The sequence below is a fragment of the Mustelus asterias genome, chromosome 17 (genome assembly GCF_964213995.1).
Source record: "Mustelus asterias chromosome 17, sMusAst1.hap1.1, whole genome shotgun sequence".
Lineage (NCBI taxonomy): Eukaryota > Metazoa > Chordata > Chondrichthyes > Carcharhiniformes > Triakidae > Mustelus > Mustelus asterias.
Window position 1 is genome coordinate 13,318,141 of NC_135817.1, and position 18,478 is coordinate 13,336,618.

Here is an 18,478-nt window from a genome sequence, read left to right on the forward strand (position 1 = left end):
CCTCCCTACCTCCCCACCTCCTTCTCTCCCTCCCTCCCTCCTTCCTTCCCTCCCTCCCTCTTTCCCTCCTTCCCTCCCTCCTTCCCTCCCTCCCTCCTTCCCTCCCTCTTTCCCTCCCTCCCTCTTTCCCTCCCTCCCTCTTTCCCTCCCTCTTTCCCTCCCTCCCCTTTCCCTCCCTCCCTCTTTCCCTCCCTCCCTCTTTCCCTCCCTCCCTCTTTCCCTCCCTCCCTCTTTCCCTCCCTCCCTCTTTCCCTCCCTCCCTCTTTCCCTCCCTCCCTCCATCACTCCTTCCCTCCCTCACTCCTTCCCTCCCTCACTCCTTCCCTCCCTCACTCCTTCCCTCCCTCACTCCTTCCCTCCCTTCCTCCCTCCTTCCCTTCCTCCCTCCTTCCCTTCCTCCCTCCTTCCCTCCCTCCCTCCCTCCTTCCCTCCTTCCCTCCCTCCCTCCTTCCCTCCCTCCCTCCCTCCTTCCCTCCCTCCTTCCCTCCTCTCCCTCCATTCCCTCCCTCCCTCCTTCCCTCCCTCTTTCCCTCCCTCCCTCTTTCCCTCCCTCCCTCTTTCCCTCCCTCCCTCTTTCCCTCCCTCCCTCCATCACTCCTTCCCTCCCTCACTCCTTCCCTCCCTCACTCCTTCCCTCCCTCACTCCTTCCCTCCCTTCCTCCCTCCTTCCCTCCCTTCCTCCCTCCTTCCCTTCCTCCCTCCTTCCCTTCCTCCCTCCTTCCCTCCCTCCCTCCCTCCTTCCCTCCCTCCCTCCTTCCCTCCCTCCCTCCCTCCCTCCCTCCCTCCCTCCCTCTATTCCCTCCCTCCATTCCCTCCCTCCCTCCATTCCCTCCCTCCCTCCCTCCATTCCCTCCCTCCCTCCATTCCCTCCCTCCCTCCCTCCATTCCCATCCTCCCGCCCTCCATTCCCGCCCTCCCTCCCTCCATTCCCTCCCTTCCCTCCATTCCCTCCCTTCCCTCCCTCCCTTCCCTCCCTCCCTTCCCTCCCTTCCCTCCCTCCCCTCCCTCCCTTCCCTCCCTCCCCTCCCTCCCTTCCCTCCCTCCCCTCCCTCCCTTCCTTCCCTCCCCTCCCCTCCCTCCCTCCCTTCCCTCCCTCCCTTCCCTCCCTCCCTTCCCTCCCTTCCCTCCCTCCCTTCCCTCCCTTCCCTCCCTCCCTTCCCTCCCTCCTTCCCTCCCTTCCCTCCCTTCCCTCCCTCCCTCCCTTCCCTCCCTCCCTTCCCTCCCTCCCTTCCCTTCCCTCCCTCCCTCCCTCCCTCCCTCCCTCCCTCCATTCCCTCCCTCCCTCCCTCCCTCCCTCCATTTCCTCCTTACCTCCTATACCATTCCCTCCCTCTCAACACCATACTTTTGCACTCTCCCCATACCCTTGAAGCATTTTGTGTCTAGAAATCTATTTACTTCATAAATGTATTCAGTGACTTGGCTTCCACAGCCTTCGGTGGTTAAGAATTCCACATGTTTCCCTCCCTCTGAGTAAAGAAATTTCTCCTCATCTCAGTCCTATATGGCCAACCCCATATCCTGAGACTGCGACCATGTTCTAGACCCCTAGCCAGGGGAGGCAATATGTTTCAATTAGATTCCCTCTCATTCTTCTCAATTCCAAAGAATACAGACCTAGTCGACCCATTCTCTCCTCATACTGCAATCCTGTCATCCCACGAATCAGTCTGGTGAACATTTGCTGCATTAATTTGCTGCTGTCCCTGTGTTGCTAGGTATTAAGGAATATCAGCTGCTTCTGGAAAATAGGGGATTTGGGTTGTGTAAACTTGCTGCCAATCTTAATTCTATTTTCCAGTGTTTTACACCCATAGAGTATCAATGAAGAAATTTGCCCTTCTACCGCTCAGAAAGGTGAGTTTCCACATTCTACAACTGTAACAACTCCCATTTATATAACATAGCACTTTCCAAATCAACAACCCTCACCAGCTATAATGGCACGGGTAGCATGGGGACACCACCACCTACAATTCCCCTCCAAGCCACTCACCATCCTGACTTGGAAATATATCGCCGTTTCTTCACTGTCACTGGGTCAGAATCCTGGAACTCCCCCCACCCCCTAACAGCCCTGTGGGTGCACCTGCACCTCAGGGGCTGCAGCAGTTCAAGAAGGCAACTCACCCATTACCTTCTTAAGAGTAATTAGGGATGGGAAATAAATACTGGTCTTCGAAGCAACATCCGCATCCTACGAATGAACATAAAATACGTCTTTAGTATAGAAGGGCATCACAGTGGTCGGTCAAAGTTGTAGGTTTTAAGGAATCTTTCATGCCACCTAATGTCTACTGAGGTACAAATCAGGGCTCATCTTTAATCAGAAAGCCATGGGATGAAGCTCAATCTGGAGATTTGAGAACATAATGTAGGTTGACATTTTAGTGCAGTGCAGAGCAAATGTTGGAGGAGCAGACTTCTGGATGAGATATTTAGCTTTCACAGGTGGATTCAAAGATCCTTTGGCATTGCTTTATGAAGAGCAGGCAATTTTCTGTTCTAAATGTAATGTACTGAGACATAGAAGCATTGAAAATAGAAGCAGGAGTAGGTCATTTGGCCCTTCGAGCCTGCTCCATCATTAATTTTGATCATGACTAATCATCAAATTCAATATCCCGATCCTGCCTTTCCTTCATATCCCTTGATCGCTTTCGCCCATCGGTGAAATGTTTTGAGATGTGTCTTTTTTTTTAAATCGTAGAATCCCTGCATTGCAGAAGGAGGCCATTCGGCCCACCAAGTCTGTACCAGTTCTCCGACAGAGTATCTTACGCGGGTCCACCTTCCCCTCTGCACCTATTCCTGACGAAGGAGCAGTGCTCCGAAAGCTTATGGTATTTGCTACCAAATAAACCTGTTGGACTTTAACCTGGTGTTGTTAAAACTCTTGCCCTATTCCTGTTGGCCAACCCACCTAACCTACACATCTTTGATTGTGGGAGGAAACTGGAAGAAACCCACGCAGACACATTGATATTGTTGTTTAGTAATTCACATTTCCAGCAATTTGTGGCACAATATTGGGTGCAACATCAATACAAGTTATTGTTGTTTTGTGTCACTTTTACCAGCTGAAACAATGATCACAGTTTCGAGCAGTAAGTTTCAACAGAATCAAGCAAATGCTCAGCACGTGAGGATTCTTTGTAATTTCAAGTACTGAGTGGAAATGTTCAGAGTGATGTTTGTGTGTCTTCATCTGCAATCTTAGTTAAAATACTAAGCAAGCAAGAACTTGCATTTATACAGTGCCTCAATATATTCCTGGGCATCCCCAAAACTTCCTAGAAATGAACAGCTTTTTTGAAATGCCACCACTTTGTTATGTGGCAGGCAAGGCCTTGAGTTAGCATGCAGCAAGTTCCACAAACAGGTGAATGACAACTTAATGTTGGTGTTGCTGTTGGAGGGAGGAATGTTTACCAGGTTATCAGGAATTCCCTTCTGCATCTTTGCAGGATGCTGTGGATCTTGCTGAGGGCGACAGGTTCTGGTTTAATGTCTTATCCAAAGGACAGCACATCTGACAATGCAGCGCTCCTTGAGCACTGCACTGAAGTGGCAGTCTAGATTATATGCTGAAATCCTGGATTGGATCCTCCAGATGCATGATCTTCAGACTCAGCGGTGAGATTGTTACCAACAAACAAAGCCAATTGCCAATCTGGACCATGTTGAAAATCAGTGTGGTTGGCATATGTTATGTCCAATATGCAGTGGCATTTCGTATGATGTAGGACATAAACTGCACTCTTTCTCTCATTCTTTAGATCCACAATAATTGTGCCACAAGTTGCTGGGCATACAAATTAATAATAAGGCAACAATAATTATGTCTTGTGAATGTTGTGCTTGATAATCTATCTCTATCCAATGATAAGAAAAGATAGAGAAAGAAACAGACTTAATGACAGAGACAAAAAAAAGATGAATTAGAGTCAGAGTAGATGAAATAAATGAGAGTTATAAAGAGAGTTGATTAAAAGAGAGGAAAAAAAGAGACCGAAAAGAAAGGTGAGGAAAAAAACCAACCAGAAGAAGACATTGTAACCCAGTTGTGTTGAGAAATTGCTAGATTGGTTCTTCATAAGTTAATGAGTGAACATCAGGATAAGTGTGTGATACATATAAACATTCTTGCTCATATACTCTTCCCCAAAATTATTTTATGAAAGAAGCCTTTCTAGCATTCCTGAGTTGTGGGCGACTGTTAATTTGTCATTCTCATAGCAATTTTAAGGCGATTATTTAATCGGACCAGATCTGAATTATACTGTAAAGATATTTCATATGCTCTACATCTCAACAGAGTCCCTTTTGGCAGAGATACTATTGACCCAGTTTGTACTAAGCACTATTTTCACACACAGAACACTTAAGATTGCAATAGGTAGTAAATGCTTCTAACTTTAAGCATAGTACTGATTGTTTCACCAAAAAAAGCAATGAGCAGTTAATTAAAACGTGCATCCAGTTTCCAGAAATAATACACTTCTGTGTCTCGGGAAATAATTGAAGTGGCCATATAAACTGGATTAAAGTTCAGAGCTCACACAGGGTGATGTATGAATGCGTCAATGGAAATTTTTACAGGACTCTATTTTTGTGCTTTGTCTCTCTACAGAAATTCCCTACTGAGGGACTCGCAAATGTGGTTCGGAACGTGTTTGACTTTGATTCCTACAATGGTGAAATGCGTGAAATCCTGATTAACACACTGCACAAGCATGGGATCCCAATAGGAGCCAAGCCCACTAATGTCCAGTTGGCCAAGGAGTAAGCTCAATATGTTAACTTCTAAATGAACTGAAAATGCCACATTGCATTATTCACTGATACTTACTGTATGCTGCTACTCAGTAGTAGGTACCAAAGAGTGAGCTTCAGATCTTGTGATAAAATGTCGTAGCTCATGTAGCAAAATGTTTAGTAACCAATTTAACTTGAGTATATTGAAAATCATCTACAATAAAGGGAAATATTTGTTTCTTCACTGGGTTTCGTGTGTCTGTCCTTGTTTTAGAAGCATCATAAACCATCACACATTGCAATTTTTGGACATTTTGTCTATCATCTCACACAACTAGAAAAATGGGAGAAATGCTGACATTCGTGATGCAAAGCACTATCTGGAACCTAATTAACATTTTCTATTCTCATGCAGAAATTCTGCAATCCACAAAGGGTTAACTGTCCCACCAGTTGGTATCCCATAATAGTGTAATTTATTAATCTTTCTAACTGAATGTCTTACATATGTGATCCAGAGTTTTACTTAAAATATTACTATAATTAAAAAGAGAAGAAACAAGTATTTTTCTTGGAATGGATGACAGTGAATTGTGTTTATTTTCCTTTGGTAACTTTTCATGTAGGATATTTTCCTATTGTTGCCAACTGCCGAGATTTCCACTGAGGCTAGTAAACTTGAATATCCGGGGTCCTGACACTTGAAGCTCTTGAATGGTGAATTGAGTGGAGGCAGATAAGCTGGATTTTGCTGCATTTGGTGTTGATAAACTCTGTGAGGTGATAATGTGTTGGGACGGCCAATATGCTATTTCCTTGTGTTGTTGACTGCAGAGACCTGAGGCCCTGAGACAGTGGCACAGGGATTCGGTGACACAATGATTAAATCTGCTGCCTCACAGCGCCAGGGACCTGGGTTCGATTCCCGGCTTGGGTCACTGTCTGTGCGGAGTCTGCACGTTCTCCCCGTATCTGCGTGGGTTTCCTCCGGGTGCTCCGGTTTCCTCCCACACGTAAGTCTACTTGTGACCACAAATAAATAAATAAATCCATGATGCGACCAGTGAGCTTGATGCAGGCCACCGTGACCAAATTCAGAAGGTGCTAGAGCTTTTATGCAAACTATCCATACTGTTAAATTAGTGGGGAGATGGGGCGGCCATGGTGCTGCACATCATGCAATAGGTGTAACTGAGGAGTGTCCCCTTTTCAATAGATGCGAAAGGGGAAGCAGAATAATAATGAGCCAGAATTTAACACTGCCCCCTTTCCCCATCAGGCTCTGAATCAGGAGGGGGATTGTGAAACTGCACAGATGGGATTCCCCCCAGGTTCCCACCTGCTCCGACCGCACAACAATTTTTAAAAAATAAAGTTTATTTATTAGTCACAAGTAAGGCTTACATTAACACTGCAACCTAACGATTTTACGCTGGGTGGACAAGATTTCAACTAATGGCCGTTTCCCACCCAGCCTCAATTTTTAAGCTGGCAAGTGGATGACAGCTGCGGGGGAGGGTGGGGAGGGAACAAACCTTGAAATTAGGAGAGTTAGATCCTGGGTGGGAAGTTTGGGGGCTGGGTGCGGGGAGGGGGGGCTCCATTAGAGTCAGAATGGGGGCACACTCCCCTTAAGACCCAGTGACCTCCAGACTTCCTTCTGCCCAAGATCCCGATTGCTCCCGCCAACCACCTTCCGGGCTTTTCTACTTTCCCCAGCCGGACTCTTGACACTTGCCTTTTTCTCAGGTTCCCAGATTTAGACTCAGGAAGCTTCATACAGTGCCTCTTCCAGTCACCTGGCATCTCAGGGCTTTTTGTTTAGTATGCTATGGGATGTGGGCATCATTGGTAAGGCCAGCATTTGTTGCCCATCCCTAACTGCCCTTGAGAAGGTGGCGGTGAGCTGCTTTCTTGAACCGCTGCAGTCCGTGATGTGTAAGTACACCCAGAGTGCTGTTAGGGAGGGAGTTCCAGGATTTTGACCCAGTGACATTGAAGCAACGGTGATATATTTCCAAGTCAGAAATGTGAATGACTTGAGGGGTAAGTTGCAGATGGTGATGTTTTCATGCATCTGCTGCCTTCGCGAGGTTGCAGGTTTGGAAGGTGCTGTCAAAGGAACCTTTGGGGGAAGGCGGGATCTGGCTATTGAGTTGGATGATGAACCAATGAATAACGGAGCAAGTGCGAAGGGCCAAATGGCCTCCTGCTTTTTCGATGTTTCCGTGACGGCGAGATGCGGCAGTGTATCTTGTATATGGTGCAGGCTGCTGTCACTGTTTGCCAGTGTCGGAGGGAGTGAATGTGAACTGACTTTTATAATTCTAGCTTACCTCTCCAGTACGATTTCAGTATTAAAATCACAAAACTGAACATTAATGTACATACAATTAATAGTCCAGAGAAAGGCCATTCAGCCTCTTCCAGGTATTTGTCCACACCAGCTTCCTCCCATCTTACTTCATCTTACCTTATCTGTAATTTCTTCAATTCCTTTCTCCCTCATGTTACTACCTAACCTCCTCCCCCCTCCCGGAAACATCTATACTAATCATCCCAGCCACTCCATGTAGTTGTAAGTTCCATGCCCGATGGTCGTTGTGTTGTGATATCCAAGGCTATGGATGCTCTTGCTTCATTGAGCATTTTTATCTGCCTGTGTCACATACAGCTGGCAAAACAAACTCTCACTGGGAAGAAAAAACTTATATTTATAAAGTATTCCCACTTCTCACAATGTTTCAAAATGCTTTACATTCAGTTAGAGTGAGGCAGCAGGAGAACTTACCGACAAAATAGCGTCATGAGATATTTTACATCCACTTTAGCAGACAGACTGGAGTTCGGTTTATTATTCGAACGGTGACGGTGCTATATTCCCTCAGTATTGCATTCCAAGTCTAAAATCCTGCAGTGGAGTTTGAACCCTCAATCTTCAGACTTGAAGTCGTACCCACTGAACCAAGCCACTTTTGGTACAGGTTATTGTAGAATCAGCTTTAACGGTATGCCCTTGTGAGGCAGCGCTGAGAGAAGGTTTCCTTGTATAATTCCCAGAGGCCAGGTGTATATGGTTTTCGCTTACTGACTAGCCGAGAACCTTGGCAAATAGGCAGTGTCAAAGAATTCTTCTCTACATTGAGATATTTAATCAATAATGGAATTATAATAGATAATTCATTATAATTAACAGCAAAATATGACTTGTGGAAAGATCCCAGTGCAAGTACAATGGAGCAAGCCCTTGGACACAGCCTGTGTATGAATGGGGATGGGAGAACATTGCACAGACTCTTGGAGACTTTTTTCAGAGAGTCTGGAAAACAAGAACTTTATCAACAAGTTATCATTTTGAACTTCTCCCCACATAGATCCCTGTTTCTCTCACATAAACAAGCACATCAGCACAACTGTGCACACTTGTACGCAAACCAGCGTACGCACACAGTTTCAAACTTGCCAAGCCTCACACGACCAGCTTGCTAACCTGAAGGACAATCCTATTCTGGTAGAAATTACTTCCATAAATTGCTTAACTTGTTCAGCTACCTCTAACTTTTGATGGCATCAGCACAACATACTTTACCTCATCCACTTGCTGTACCAAAAGTAAGAATTTACATTGGTTTGACCATTCTACCCAGTTCTGCACATGGCAGATGTGGAATGATCTTAACTATATGCAAGGACGTTTGGATATAATGAATGTATTCCAGTCTAGTTCATGCTTAGTAAATCAGTCATGGCCATGAATGGTAGTTTACCAAGTAGCAGCGAGAGAATTACCCTGCCAGAGTTAGAGGGCTTTCAACCAGAACTGTAGCCAGTGGAAGTTAGTTTTAGTGTGCGGCTTGAGAGCATGTCTTTAAAGCAATTTTGTGCAGTAATTATTATGTCAAGTGTTTGATGTCTGGCAGAGTTGGTTAGCCTCTGTTCCAACTCCTTGTCTGATCGTACATGTACTTTGGGAAGATTGCCCAGTGCTCTTTCGAATGGAATGGTGCATCATTTATGAGCAATGCTAAAGACAGCTCAACTGCCCGCACCAAATTTCTCAGTTTCTTTCCCTTAATCCTGAATGAAGAATAAGTGGATTTTCAATTTGTGTAAGTGCTGTTTTGAAGAACAGTTGGTGAACCTACTAAAATTTCTAAAGAACAGCAGTATACAAAGCAAAAAGATTGAGCTTGTTAGTACTGTGTTTAAGTCAGTGAGGAGGGGTGGGTGATGGGAGAAAAGTGCGTTCATTTAAACCGTTCCAAGCAAATACATATTTTTGAGAGAAGCTGATGAAAGACCACATTCTTTACACTGACAAGTTTGTTAACCTGCTGTGCACAGCCCTGAGCAGTGTTGAGCTGGGGACTCAAAGGGTTTGAAAGGGTTAAACTGACCCCTTTATCAGTGTGGAATGATGGGCAGTTTCCATCTGTAGTTTAAGTGAAAGTAGCCAGGATGTTAATTTCTGAATCAATCTGTTCAGTATGTGTCGCTGTGTGAGGAAAACCTGTGCATTTATCTTGCACAGGATGCTGGGAGGAAGAGATTGTGCAAGTTTCTGCCCCTGGTATGGACTCTTGGTTAACTGGACACATGAGTTGGCCCCATAGAGCCAAAGTCTGGTTTCCAACCTGTGCTTCACCAACACTGGGGGCTGACTTTGATCCATTGTGTAAGGAAGAATGCCTCTCTTAATGGGACAGAGTTTGTAGCTGGGACCAGTTGTACTTCATTGGCCCTGTAATTTGAAGAGAAATTTCACTCAAAGGCTGTGTAGAGTTCTGCATTTGTCATTTTTCATTGTAAATAAAGTAAACTATGGTTTAAAGTATGGCTTAAAAAGAGATATAAATCTAAGCAAAACACACCAAGGATTACTGCCTCCTCAATTGGATATCAAGTTGAAGTTGTTTCTGAAGTTAGCTGCAAGTTATCAACAGCACATACAAACAGCGATACTTTATCATTACGGCACAGGAGGCCGCCTTTTGGCCAATCAGGTTCATGCTCATTGCCAATCCAGCCTTTTGTTGCATTCATTTGTAAATAAGGAATTCCAAATGAAAACTGACCACATTTCCACATCGATTTAGGCTAGGATTGGGGGGAATGGGGGTGGCTAGTGAATATCCAGGCCCTCAACAAGAATGGACAGGATTGTAGAGTTGGGCCACAGACTCCTGATTAACTGAGGGGTGAAGTGGCAGGGCTGGTGAAAGAAGTTTTGACCAATGGGTTCTTGATTGGGGTTTACCCAAAACAGCAAAAGAGGCAGATGTACAATCAGGCAATGTGCCCAGGATGGAGAACTACATCCCTGTTGGCTGCCAGATGTTGAGTCGAGTAGAATGATGAAATTGTCCACTGCAGGTTTAGACGGTTGATGGTTCGAGAAAGAGAGCCTTGGTTTGAATACAAGGCAAGACCTATATATACACTGTCAAGGGCAAGAATTGTTACGTAGAATTACAGAACATTACATATTGACAAACAAAAGAATTGAGATTTAGCACAAAACAATGAGGCAAAGGACAACAGAGGTCCTGCAGACTGGGAGTGATATGAAGAAAAGTATACAAAGAAAGTAGCAACATTCACAGAAGAGGAATATGAGAAAAAAACTGATCAACGATAATAATTAAAGCTTTTACGGCCATATCGAGAAAAAGATGGCGGCCGGATTAAAATGTTTCCCTTAAAGACAAACATGTGTGATATTGTAATTGAAAATCATTCAATGGCAAACTTATAAATACTTGTATTCATTCTTCACAGCAGAGGAAGAGAATAAATGACCTGAGATAACAAAGAAAATTAGAAATAGATCTCGAGGGGAAACATCCTAGATTGATGAAAAAATAAAAAAATGCAAAGAAGAAATAGTGTCACTGAGTGGCAACTTCGCAGAGCCAATCAACCTAACCCACACATCTTTCGGACTGTGGGAGGAAACCGGAGCACCCGGAGGAAACCCACGCAGACATGGGGAGAATGTGCAAACTCTACACAGACAGTGACCCAAGCCGGGAATTGAACCCGGGTCCCTGGCGCTCTGAGACAGCAATGCTAGCCACCGTGCCCCCCCTAAATACTTTAACCCCATCGCAGTAAAGGCCAACGTACAATTTTTCTTCCTAATTCCTTGCTGTATCCGCCTGTTAACTTTCTGTGATTCAGAAACAAGGACACCCAAATCCTTCAAAACCAACATTAACTCATCTTTTAAAAAAATGTAATTATTTCGTTCTTCCTCTGAAAGACAATAATTTGACACTGAGAGTCATAGTCATAGAGGTTTACAGCATGGAAACAGGCCCTTTGGCTCAACTTGTCCATGTCGCCTTTTTTAAACCCCTAAGCTAATCCCAATTGCCCGCATTTGGCCCATATCCCTCTTTACCCATCTTACCCATGTAACTGTCTAAACGCTTTATAAAAGACAAAATTGTACCCGCCTCTACTACTACCTCTGGCAGCTTGTTCCAGACACACCCTCTGTGTGAAAAAATTGCCCCTCTGGACACTTTTAATCTCTCCCCTCTCACCTTAAACCTATGCCCTCTTGTTTTAGACTCCCCAACCTTTGGGAAAAGATATTGACTATCTAGCTGATCTGTGCCCCTCATTATTTTATAGCCCTCTGTAAGATTGCCCCTCAGCCTCCTACGCTACAGAGAAAAAAGTCACAATCTATCCAGCCTCTTATAACTCAATCCATCAAGTCCCGGTAGCATCCTAGTAAATCTTTTCTGCACTCTTTCTAGTTTAATAATATTCTTTCTATAATAGAGCGACCAGAACTGTACACAGTATTCCAAGTGTGGCCTTACCAATGTCTTGTACAACTTCAACATGACGTCCCAACTCCTGTATTCAATGTCCTGACCTGTGAAACCAAGCATGCTGAATGCCTTCTTCACCACTCTGTCCACCTGTGACTCCACTTTCAAGGAGCTATGAACTTGTACCCCTCGATCTCTTTGTTCTATAACTCTCCCCAATGCCCTGCCATTAACTGAATAAGTCTGTCTTGGTTCAATCTACCAAAATGCATTACCTCACATTTATTTAAATTAAACTCCCATCTGTCATCCGTCAGCCCACTGGCCCAATTGATCAAGACCCCGTTACAATTCCAGATAACCTTCTTTACTGTACACTATGCATCAATCTTGGTGTCATCTGCAAACTTACTAACCATGCCTCCTATATTCTCATCCAAATCATTAATATAAATGATAAATGTCAAATAACAGTGGATCTAGCATCGATCCCTGAAGCACACTGCTGGTCACAGGCCCCCAGTTTGAAAAACAACCCTCTACAACCACATGTCATCAAGCCAATTTTGTATCCATTTAGCTATCTCACCCTGGATCCCGTGAGATTTAACCTTATGCAACAACTTACCATGTGGTATCTTGTCAAAGGCCTTGCAAAAGTCCATGTAGACAACATCAACTGCACTGCCCTCATCTACCTCCTTAGTTACCCCTTCAAAGAACTCAATCAAATTTGTGAGACATGATTTTCCACTCACAAAGCCATGCTGACTGTCCCTAATCAGTCCTTGTGTCTCTAAATGCCTGTAGATTCCGTCTCTCAAAATACCTTCCAACAACTTACCCATCACAGATGTGAGGCTCACCGGCCTATAGTTCCCAGGCTTTTCCCTGCAGCCCTTTTTAAACAAAGGCACAACATTTGCCACCCTCCAATCTTCAGGCATCTCACCTGTGACTATCGATGATTCAAATATCTCTGCTAGGGGACCTGCAATTTCCTCCCTAGCCTCCCACAATGTCCTGGGATACACTTCATCAGGTCCTGGGAATTTATCTACCTTGATGCGCTTTAAGACTTCCAGCATCTCCTTCTCTGTAATATGTACACTCCTCAAGACATCACTATTTATTTCCTCAAGTTCCCTAACATCCATGCTTTTCTCAATGGTAAATACCGATGAGAAGTATTCATTTAGGATCTCACCCATCTCTTGTGGATCCGCACATAGATGACCTTGTTGATCCTTAAGAGGCCCGACTCTCTCCCTAGTCACTCTTTTGCCCTTTATGTATTTGTAGAAGCTCTTTGGATTCTCCTTTGCCTTATCTGCCAAAACAATCTTCTGTCCCCTTTTTGCCCCCCTGATTTCTCTCTTAACTCTACTCCTACACCCCTTTTATTGCCACATTATATTCCATCTGCCAACCTCCTATCCGCTTACCCAATTTATCTGTACCCTTTTGAGTCTATTTGCACCTCCTCACAGCTTGATTTCCTACCTATCTCTGTATCATCAGCAAACTTGGGTTCATTACACTCATACCCCCTCAGATAACTCACTCATATAGATAGTAAATAAGTGGGAAACAAGCACAATCCTTGCAATTTCAACCCAGAGTTTTAAAAGAATAGGTGATAAAATTGCAGGTACAAAAAGAATGTTGTTCTTCCAAAATGTTCATAATTTGGAAATTATTCCTCAAATTGAAAAATTGCCAAGATTACGCCATTATTAAGACACGAGAGAAATTAAACATGGCCTCCTGCCTGGCAACATTTCACAGTATCACCAAAATAAATGGCATGTTAGATGGCCCGCCTTATCTGCCGGCGGGAGACTTGTTGTGGCAGCCTGTAACATCCTGGCTAAGAAATTAGTCTCATGAGATTATCAGTTGATGGGCAATTAATGAACACAGTCGGGTCCAACAGAAGAGCGATCCATCCATCAGTCTTAGACTGGTTTAAACTCTTTACACAGAGGGGCAATGCAAATATCTAATCCAATGCCCTTCCAGCTCCCTATTTATGTTTCTTTTACAAATGAGATCAAAGATTAATAGTGGAGAAGAAAACGACCAAAAATAAATCTGAGAAAAGTGGAAAGGGTTGTTTCTGTGGTCCTGTATGTCTAACAGAAATGCATTGCAATAAATGATGCATCTGCAGCCCCAAAGCCTGTCACACTGATGTGAAGCACTGACTGCCTGGGACTGTCCATGATGGCAAAAAATCAAATGCCTGAAATTTATCTTATTTATCACAGATTTTTTTTTTCTTTATTATGTAGTGCCAGGGACCAGATTCGATTCTAGCCTTGGATAACCATCGATGTGGAGTTTGTGTGTACTCCCTGTGTCTGTATAGGTCTCCTCCCACCGTACAAAGATGTGTGGGTTAGGTGGATTGGCCATGCTAAATTGTCCCTTAGTGTCATAAGATGGGCAGGTTCAGAGCATTAGAGGGCAAATACATTTGATTTGATTTATTATTGTCACATGTTTTAACATACAGTGAAAAGTATTGTTTCTTGTGCGCTATACAGACAAAACATACCGTTTATCGAGAAGGAAACGAGAGAGTGCAGAATGTAGTGTTACAGTCATAGCTAGGGTGTAGAGAAAGATCAACTTAATGCAAGGTAAGTCCATTCAAAAGCCTGACAGCAGCAGGGAAGAAGCTGTTCTTGAGTCGGTTGGTACATGACCTCAGACTTTTGTATCTTTTTCCGGAAGGAAGAAGATGGAAAAGAGAATGTCCGGGGTGCATGGAGCCCTTAATTATACTGGCTGCTTTGCCGAGGCAGCGGGAAGTGTAGACAGAGTCAATGGATAGGAGGCTGGTTTGTGTGATGGATTGGTCTACATTCACGACCTTTTGTAGTTCCTTGCGGTCTTGGGCAGAGCAGGAGCCATACCAAGCTGTGAAACAAGTGTGAAAGAATGTTTTCTATGGTGCATCTATAAAATTTGCTGAGAGTTGTAGCCTACATGCCAAATTTCCCTAGTCTTCTGAGAAAGTAGAGGCATTGGTGAGCATTTCTTAACTATAGTGTCGGCATGGGGGGACCAGGACAGGTTGTTGGTGATCTGGACACCTAAAAACTTGAAGCTTTCGACCCTTTCTACTTCATCCCCATTGATGTAGAGGGGCATGTTCTCCTTGACGCTTCCTGAAATCGATGACAATCTCCATTGTTTTGTTGACATTGACGGAGAGATTATTGTTGCCACACCAGTTCACCAGATTCTCTATCTCATTCCTATACTCTGTCTCGTCATTGTTTGCGAAAAGACCCACTACGGTGGTGTCGTCAGCAAACTTGAAAATTGAATTGGAGGGGAATTTGGCCATACAGTCATAGGTGTATAAGGAGTATAGTAGGGGGCTGAGAACACAGCCTTGTGGGGCACCGGTGTTGAGGATGTCGTGGAGGAGGTGTTGGTGCCTATCCTTACTGATTGTGGTCTGTGAGTTAGGAAGTTCAGGATCCAGTTGCAGAGGGAGGTGCCAAGGCCCAGGCCACGGAGTTTGGAGATGAGTTTTGTAGGAATAGTAGTGTTGAAGGCTGAGCTGTTGTCAATAAATAGGAGTCTGACATAGGTGTCCTTGTTATCTAGATGTTCCAGGGTTGAGTGCAAGGCCAGGGAAATGGCGTCTGCTGTGGACCTGTTGCGGTGGTAGGCAAACTGTAGTGGATCCAGGTCTTATGGGAGGCTGGCATTGATTCATGCCATGAAAAGCCTTTCGAAGCACTTCATAATGATGGATGTCAGAGCCACCGGCTGATAGTCAATAAGGCACGCTGCTTGGTTTTTCTTAGGTACTGGGATAATGGTCATCTTCTTAAAGCAGATAGGGACCTCAGATTGTTGTAAAGAGAGATTGAAGATGTCTGTGAATACCTCCGCCAGCTGATCCACGCAGGATCTGAGTCCACGTCCGGGTACCCCATCGGGCTAGTTGCTTTCCATGGGTTGACCTTCAAGAAAGCTGCTCTGACACCTGCAGTAGTGACCCCGGATACAGGTTCATCGACGGCTTCCAGGGTGAAGGGCATGCTCTCGCTGACCTCTTGCTCAAAATGCATTGAGCTCATCAGGGAGGGGTGTGTTGGAGTGGCAATTTTACATGCCTTCATCTTTTTAGCCTGGGGTTACAGGGATAGGGCCTGGGTAATATGCTCTGTTGGAGAGTCAGTGCAGACTCAATGGGCTGAATGGCCTCCTTCTGCACTACAGGGATTCTATTCTATGATTCTAAGGTTAAAAATTCCTGTCTGGTATTCTGATAAAAATGTTTAACCTGCATCCCTCTCCTCTATTTGGTGGAGATTTTAACCTGGCTGTTTAAGTAGCAGAGAGATGAATTTTGCTGTGAATGTATTCACATGGCCTGAAGTCATTTCCACCCAGCAGTTTTACATCATAGATTTACAGTTAGGTACAACCTTGCTTATGTTTCAAAATGTTCCACCATCAATATTTCCTGCAGTCTAATCCCACTCACCTGCTTGTTCCCCTTCAATATGCAACTAATTCCCTTTTAATGGAATTTATGCACTGGAGATTTTCTGTATCTGTGTTCGCTCCCGCTAACTGGGAGGAGTGATGTGGGTATTCGAGCGGGGATGTGGAAGATTCCACCATTGAGGCAGTGAATTCCACAATCTAGACATGTTAAGGCATTTTCTAATCTCCCTTATGATTCTTTTTGAGATCACCTGAAACCTGTTCCCTTCTGTTACTGTTTCTATTTTTCTATCCAAAGGAAAATTTACCTATTCCCAGTTGACATTTATAGTGGAGAGGGAGCTGTCACAGGTTCCAGTTTTCAGATGAGAGGTTAAATATCCCGGGGTGATGAAAAGCCCTGTGGAAATCTTTAAAGGAGAATGGGGGCGTCGTTCCCGATGTCATTGCCAATATTTATCTCTCAACAAATGCAACCAAAAACTGGTTTTCTGGTCACTTGCCACATTCTATGGGTGCAGGGTCTTGCTTTGTGTAAACCATTTTTCTACATTGCAACAGTTAGAACATTTTAAAAACACTTCATTGACTTTGAAGTGCTTTGGACCACCCTGAAGTGGTTGAAGGTGCTCTTAATGCAACTTCTTTATTTTCCTCCCTCCCTCCCTTGCCCCTTCATACCCACCCAGCTATCCTCCTTCACATCTTCCTCCTCCCTCTCTCCCATCTCCTTCCTCCCTCCCTCCCCATCCTACCTGCCGTCCCACCATCCGCTCTCCCTCTCTCCGCCCCTCCCTCCCTCCATCCAACCCTCCTTCCTATCTCCTTACCATACCCTTCTTCCCTCCTCCCCACCCTTTCTCCTCCCTCCCTCCCACCATTTCTCCTAGCCTTCCTATCTCATTCCCACTCTATCCTCCCTTCTATTTCCTTCCTACCTCCTCACTCCCTCCTACCCTCTCTTCTTCTTCCCTTTACCCGCTCTCTTCCCTCTCTCCTTCCTCCCTCCCTCATACTTCGCTTCTATCCTCCCTCCTTCCTAACATAAAAGCAAATTACTGTGGATGCTAGAATCTGAAACGAAAACAGAAAATGCTGGAAAATCATAGCAGGTCTGACACCATAAAAAATAGAGCCAGCGTTTTGAGTCTGGAAGGGTCATCCAGGCTCGAAGCGTAGGCTCTATTCTCCCTCCATAGATGCTGTCAGACCTGCTGAGATTTTCCAGCATTTTCTATTTTTGCTCCCTTCTTCCTATCCTTCCTCCTACCCTTGCTCCCACCATTCCTACTCTCCTTGCCCCCTTTCTCCCACCTTATGAATATTTGTCCTTGTGTTGTATTCGGTGCCAGTCCCAACAGTAGCACTGCCTGTGGTTTCAGCAGTGAATTCTTCACTTTGTTGAACTTCTGAAGGTATGTATGGCTATGTTGTGAAGTTACAATGCTCTAACTTGTAAACATTTGACAGGTTACCTTTGCCAGAGTGTAAATTAACCAGCCACTGGACTTTCAACCAACCAGAAAACCGGAAGCTTCTTTGCCCTACAGAGTCTCAGCAGACAAACATAAAGGTTTGATCTCCTGTCTTTCTTCTATATAATGTGTACATTTAGGTATCTATTTACAAGATTATTTTCCCAGTACAGAACCGTTTTATTCTAGCAGGGTGGTTAAAAGCCAGGGGGTGTAGATTTACAGTAATTGGTTGAAGGAATAAAGGGGAGAAAGGGAAACATTGTTTTCACCCAGAGAGTATGAGGGATCTAAACCTCATTGTCTTGACGGGGTGTAGTGGCAGAAACATTCACCACATTTAAAAAGTACTTGGGTGTCTACTTGAAGGGCCGTGACAAAGAACAATACAGCACAGGAACAGGCCCTTCGGCCCTCCAAGCCTGCGCTGCTCATGTGCCCACTAGACCATTCTTTTGTATCCCTCTATTCCCAGTCTGTTCATGTGGCTATCTAGATAAGTCTTAAACGATCCTAGCGTGTCCGCCTCAATCACCTTGCTTGGCAGTGCATTCCAGGCCCCCGCCACCCTCTGTGTAAAGTACGTCCCCCTGACATCTGTGTTGAACCTTGCTCCCCTCACCTTGAACCCGTGACCCCTTGTGTTTGTCACCTCCGACCTGGGAAAAAGCTTCCCACTGTTCACCCTATCTATGCCCTTCATAATTTTATACACCTCTATTAGGTCGCCCCTCATCCTCCGTTTTTCCAGGGAGAACAACCCCAGTTTACCCAATCTCTCCTCATAGCTAAGACCCTCCATACCAGACAACATCCTGGTAAACCTTCTCTGTACTCTCTCCAAACCCTCCACGTCCTTCTGGTAGTGTGGTGACCAGAACTGGACGCAGTATTCCAAATGTGGCCGAACCAACGTTCTATACAGCTGCAACATCATATGCCAACTTTTATATTCTATGCCCCGTCCAATAAAGGCAAGCATGC

The 18,478-nt window shown here is 44.7% G+C and overlaps 1 protein-coding gene across 1 annotated transcript in view; it reads left to right on the forward strand.

The window, feature by feature from the left end:
• vwa8 (von Willebrand factor A domain containing 8) overlaps window positions 1–18,478 on the forward strand; it is a 375,899-nt gene that overhangs the window by 204,184 nt on the left and 153,237 nt on the right. Inside the window, exons 26-27 of the mRNA XM_078232307.1 lie at window positions 4,634–4,785; window positions 17,490–17,592. Of these exons, the coding sequence (XP_078088433.1) occupies window positions 4,634–4,785; window positions 17,490–17,592 (255 nt within the window). The remainder of the gene's footprint in view (window positions 1–4,633; window positions 4,786–17,489; window positions 17,593–18,478) is intronic.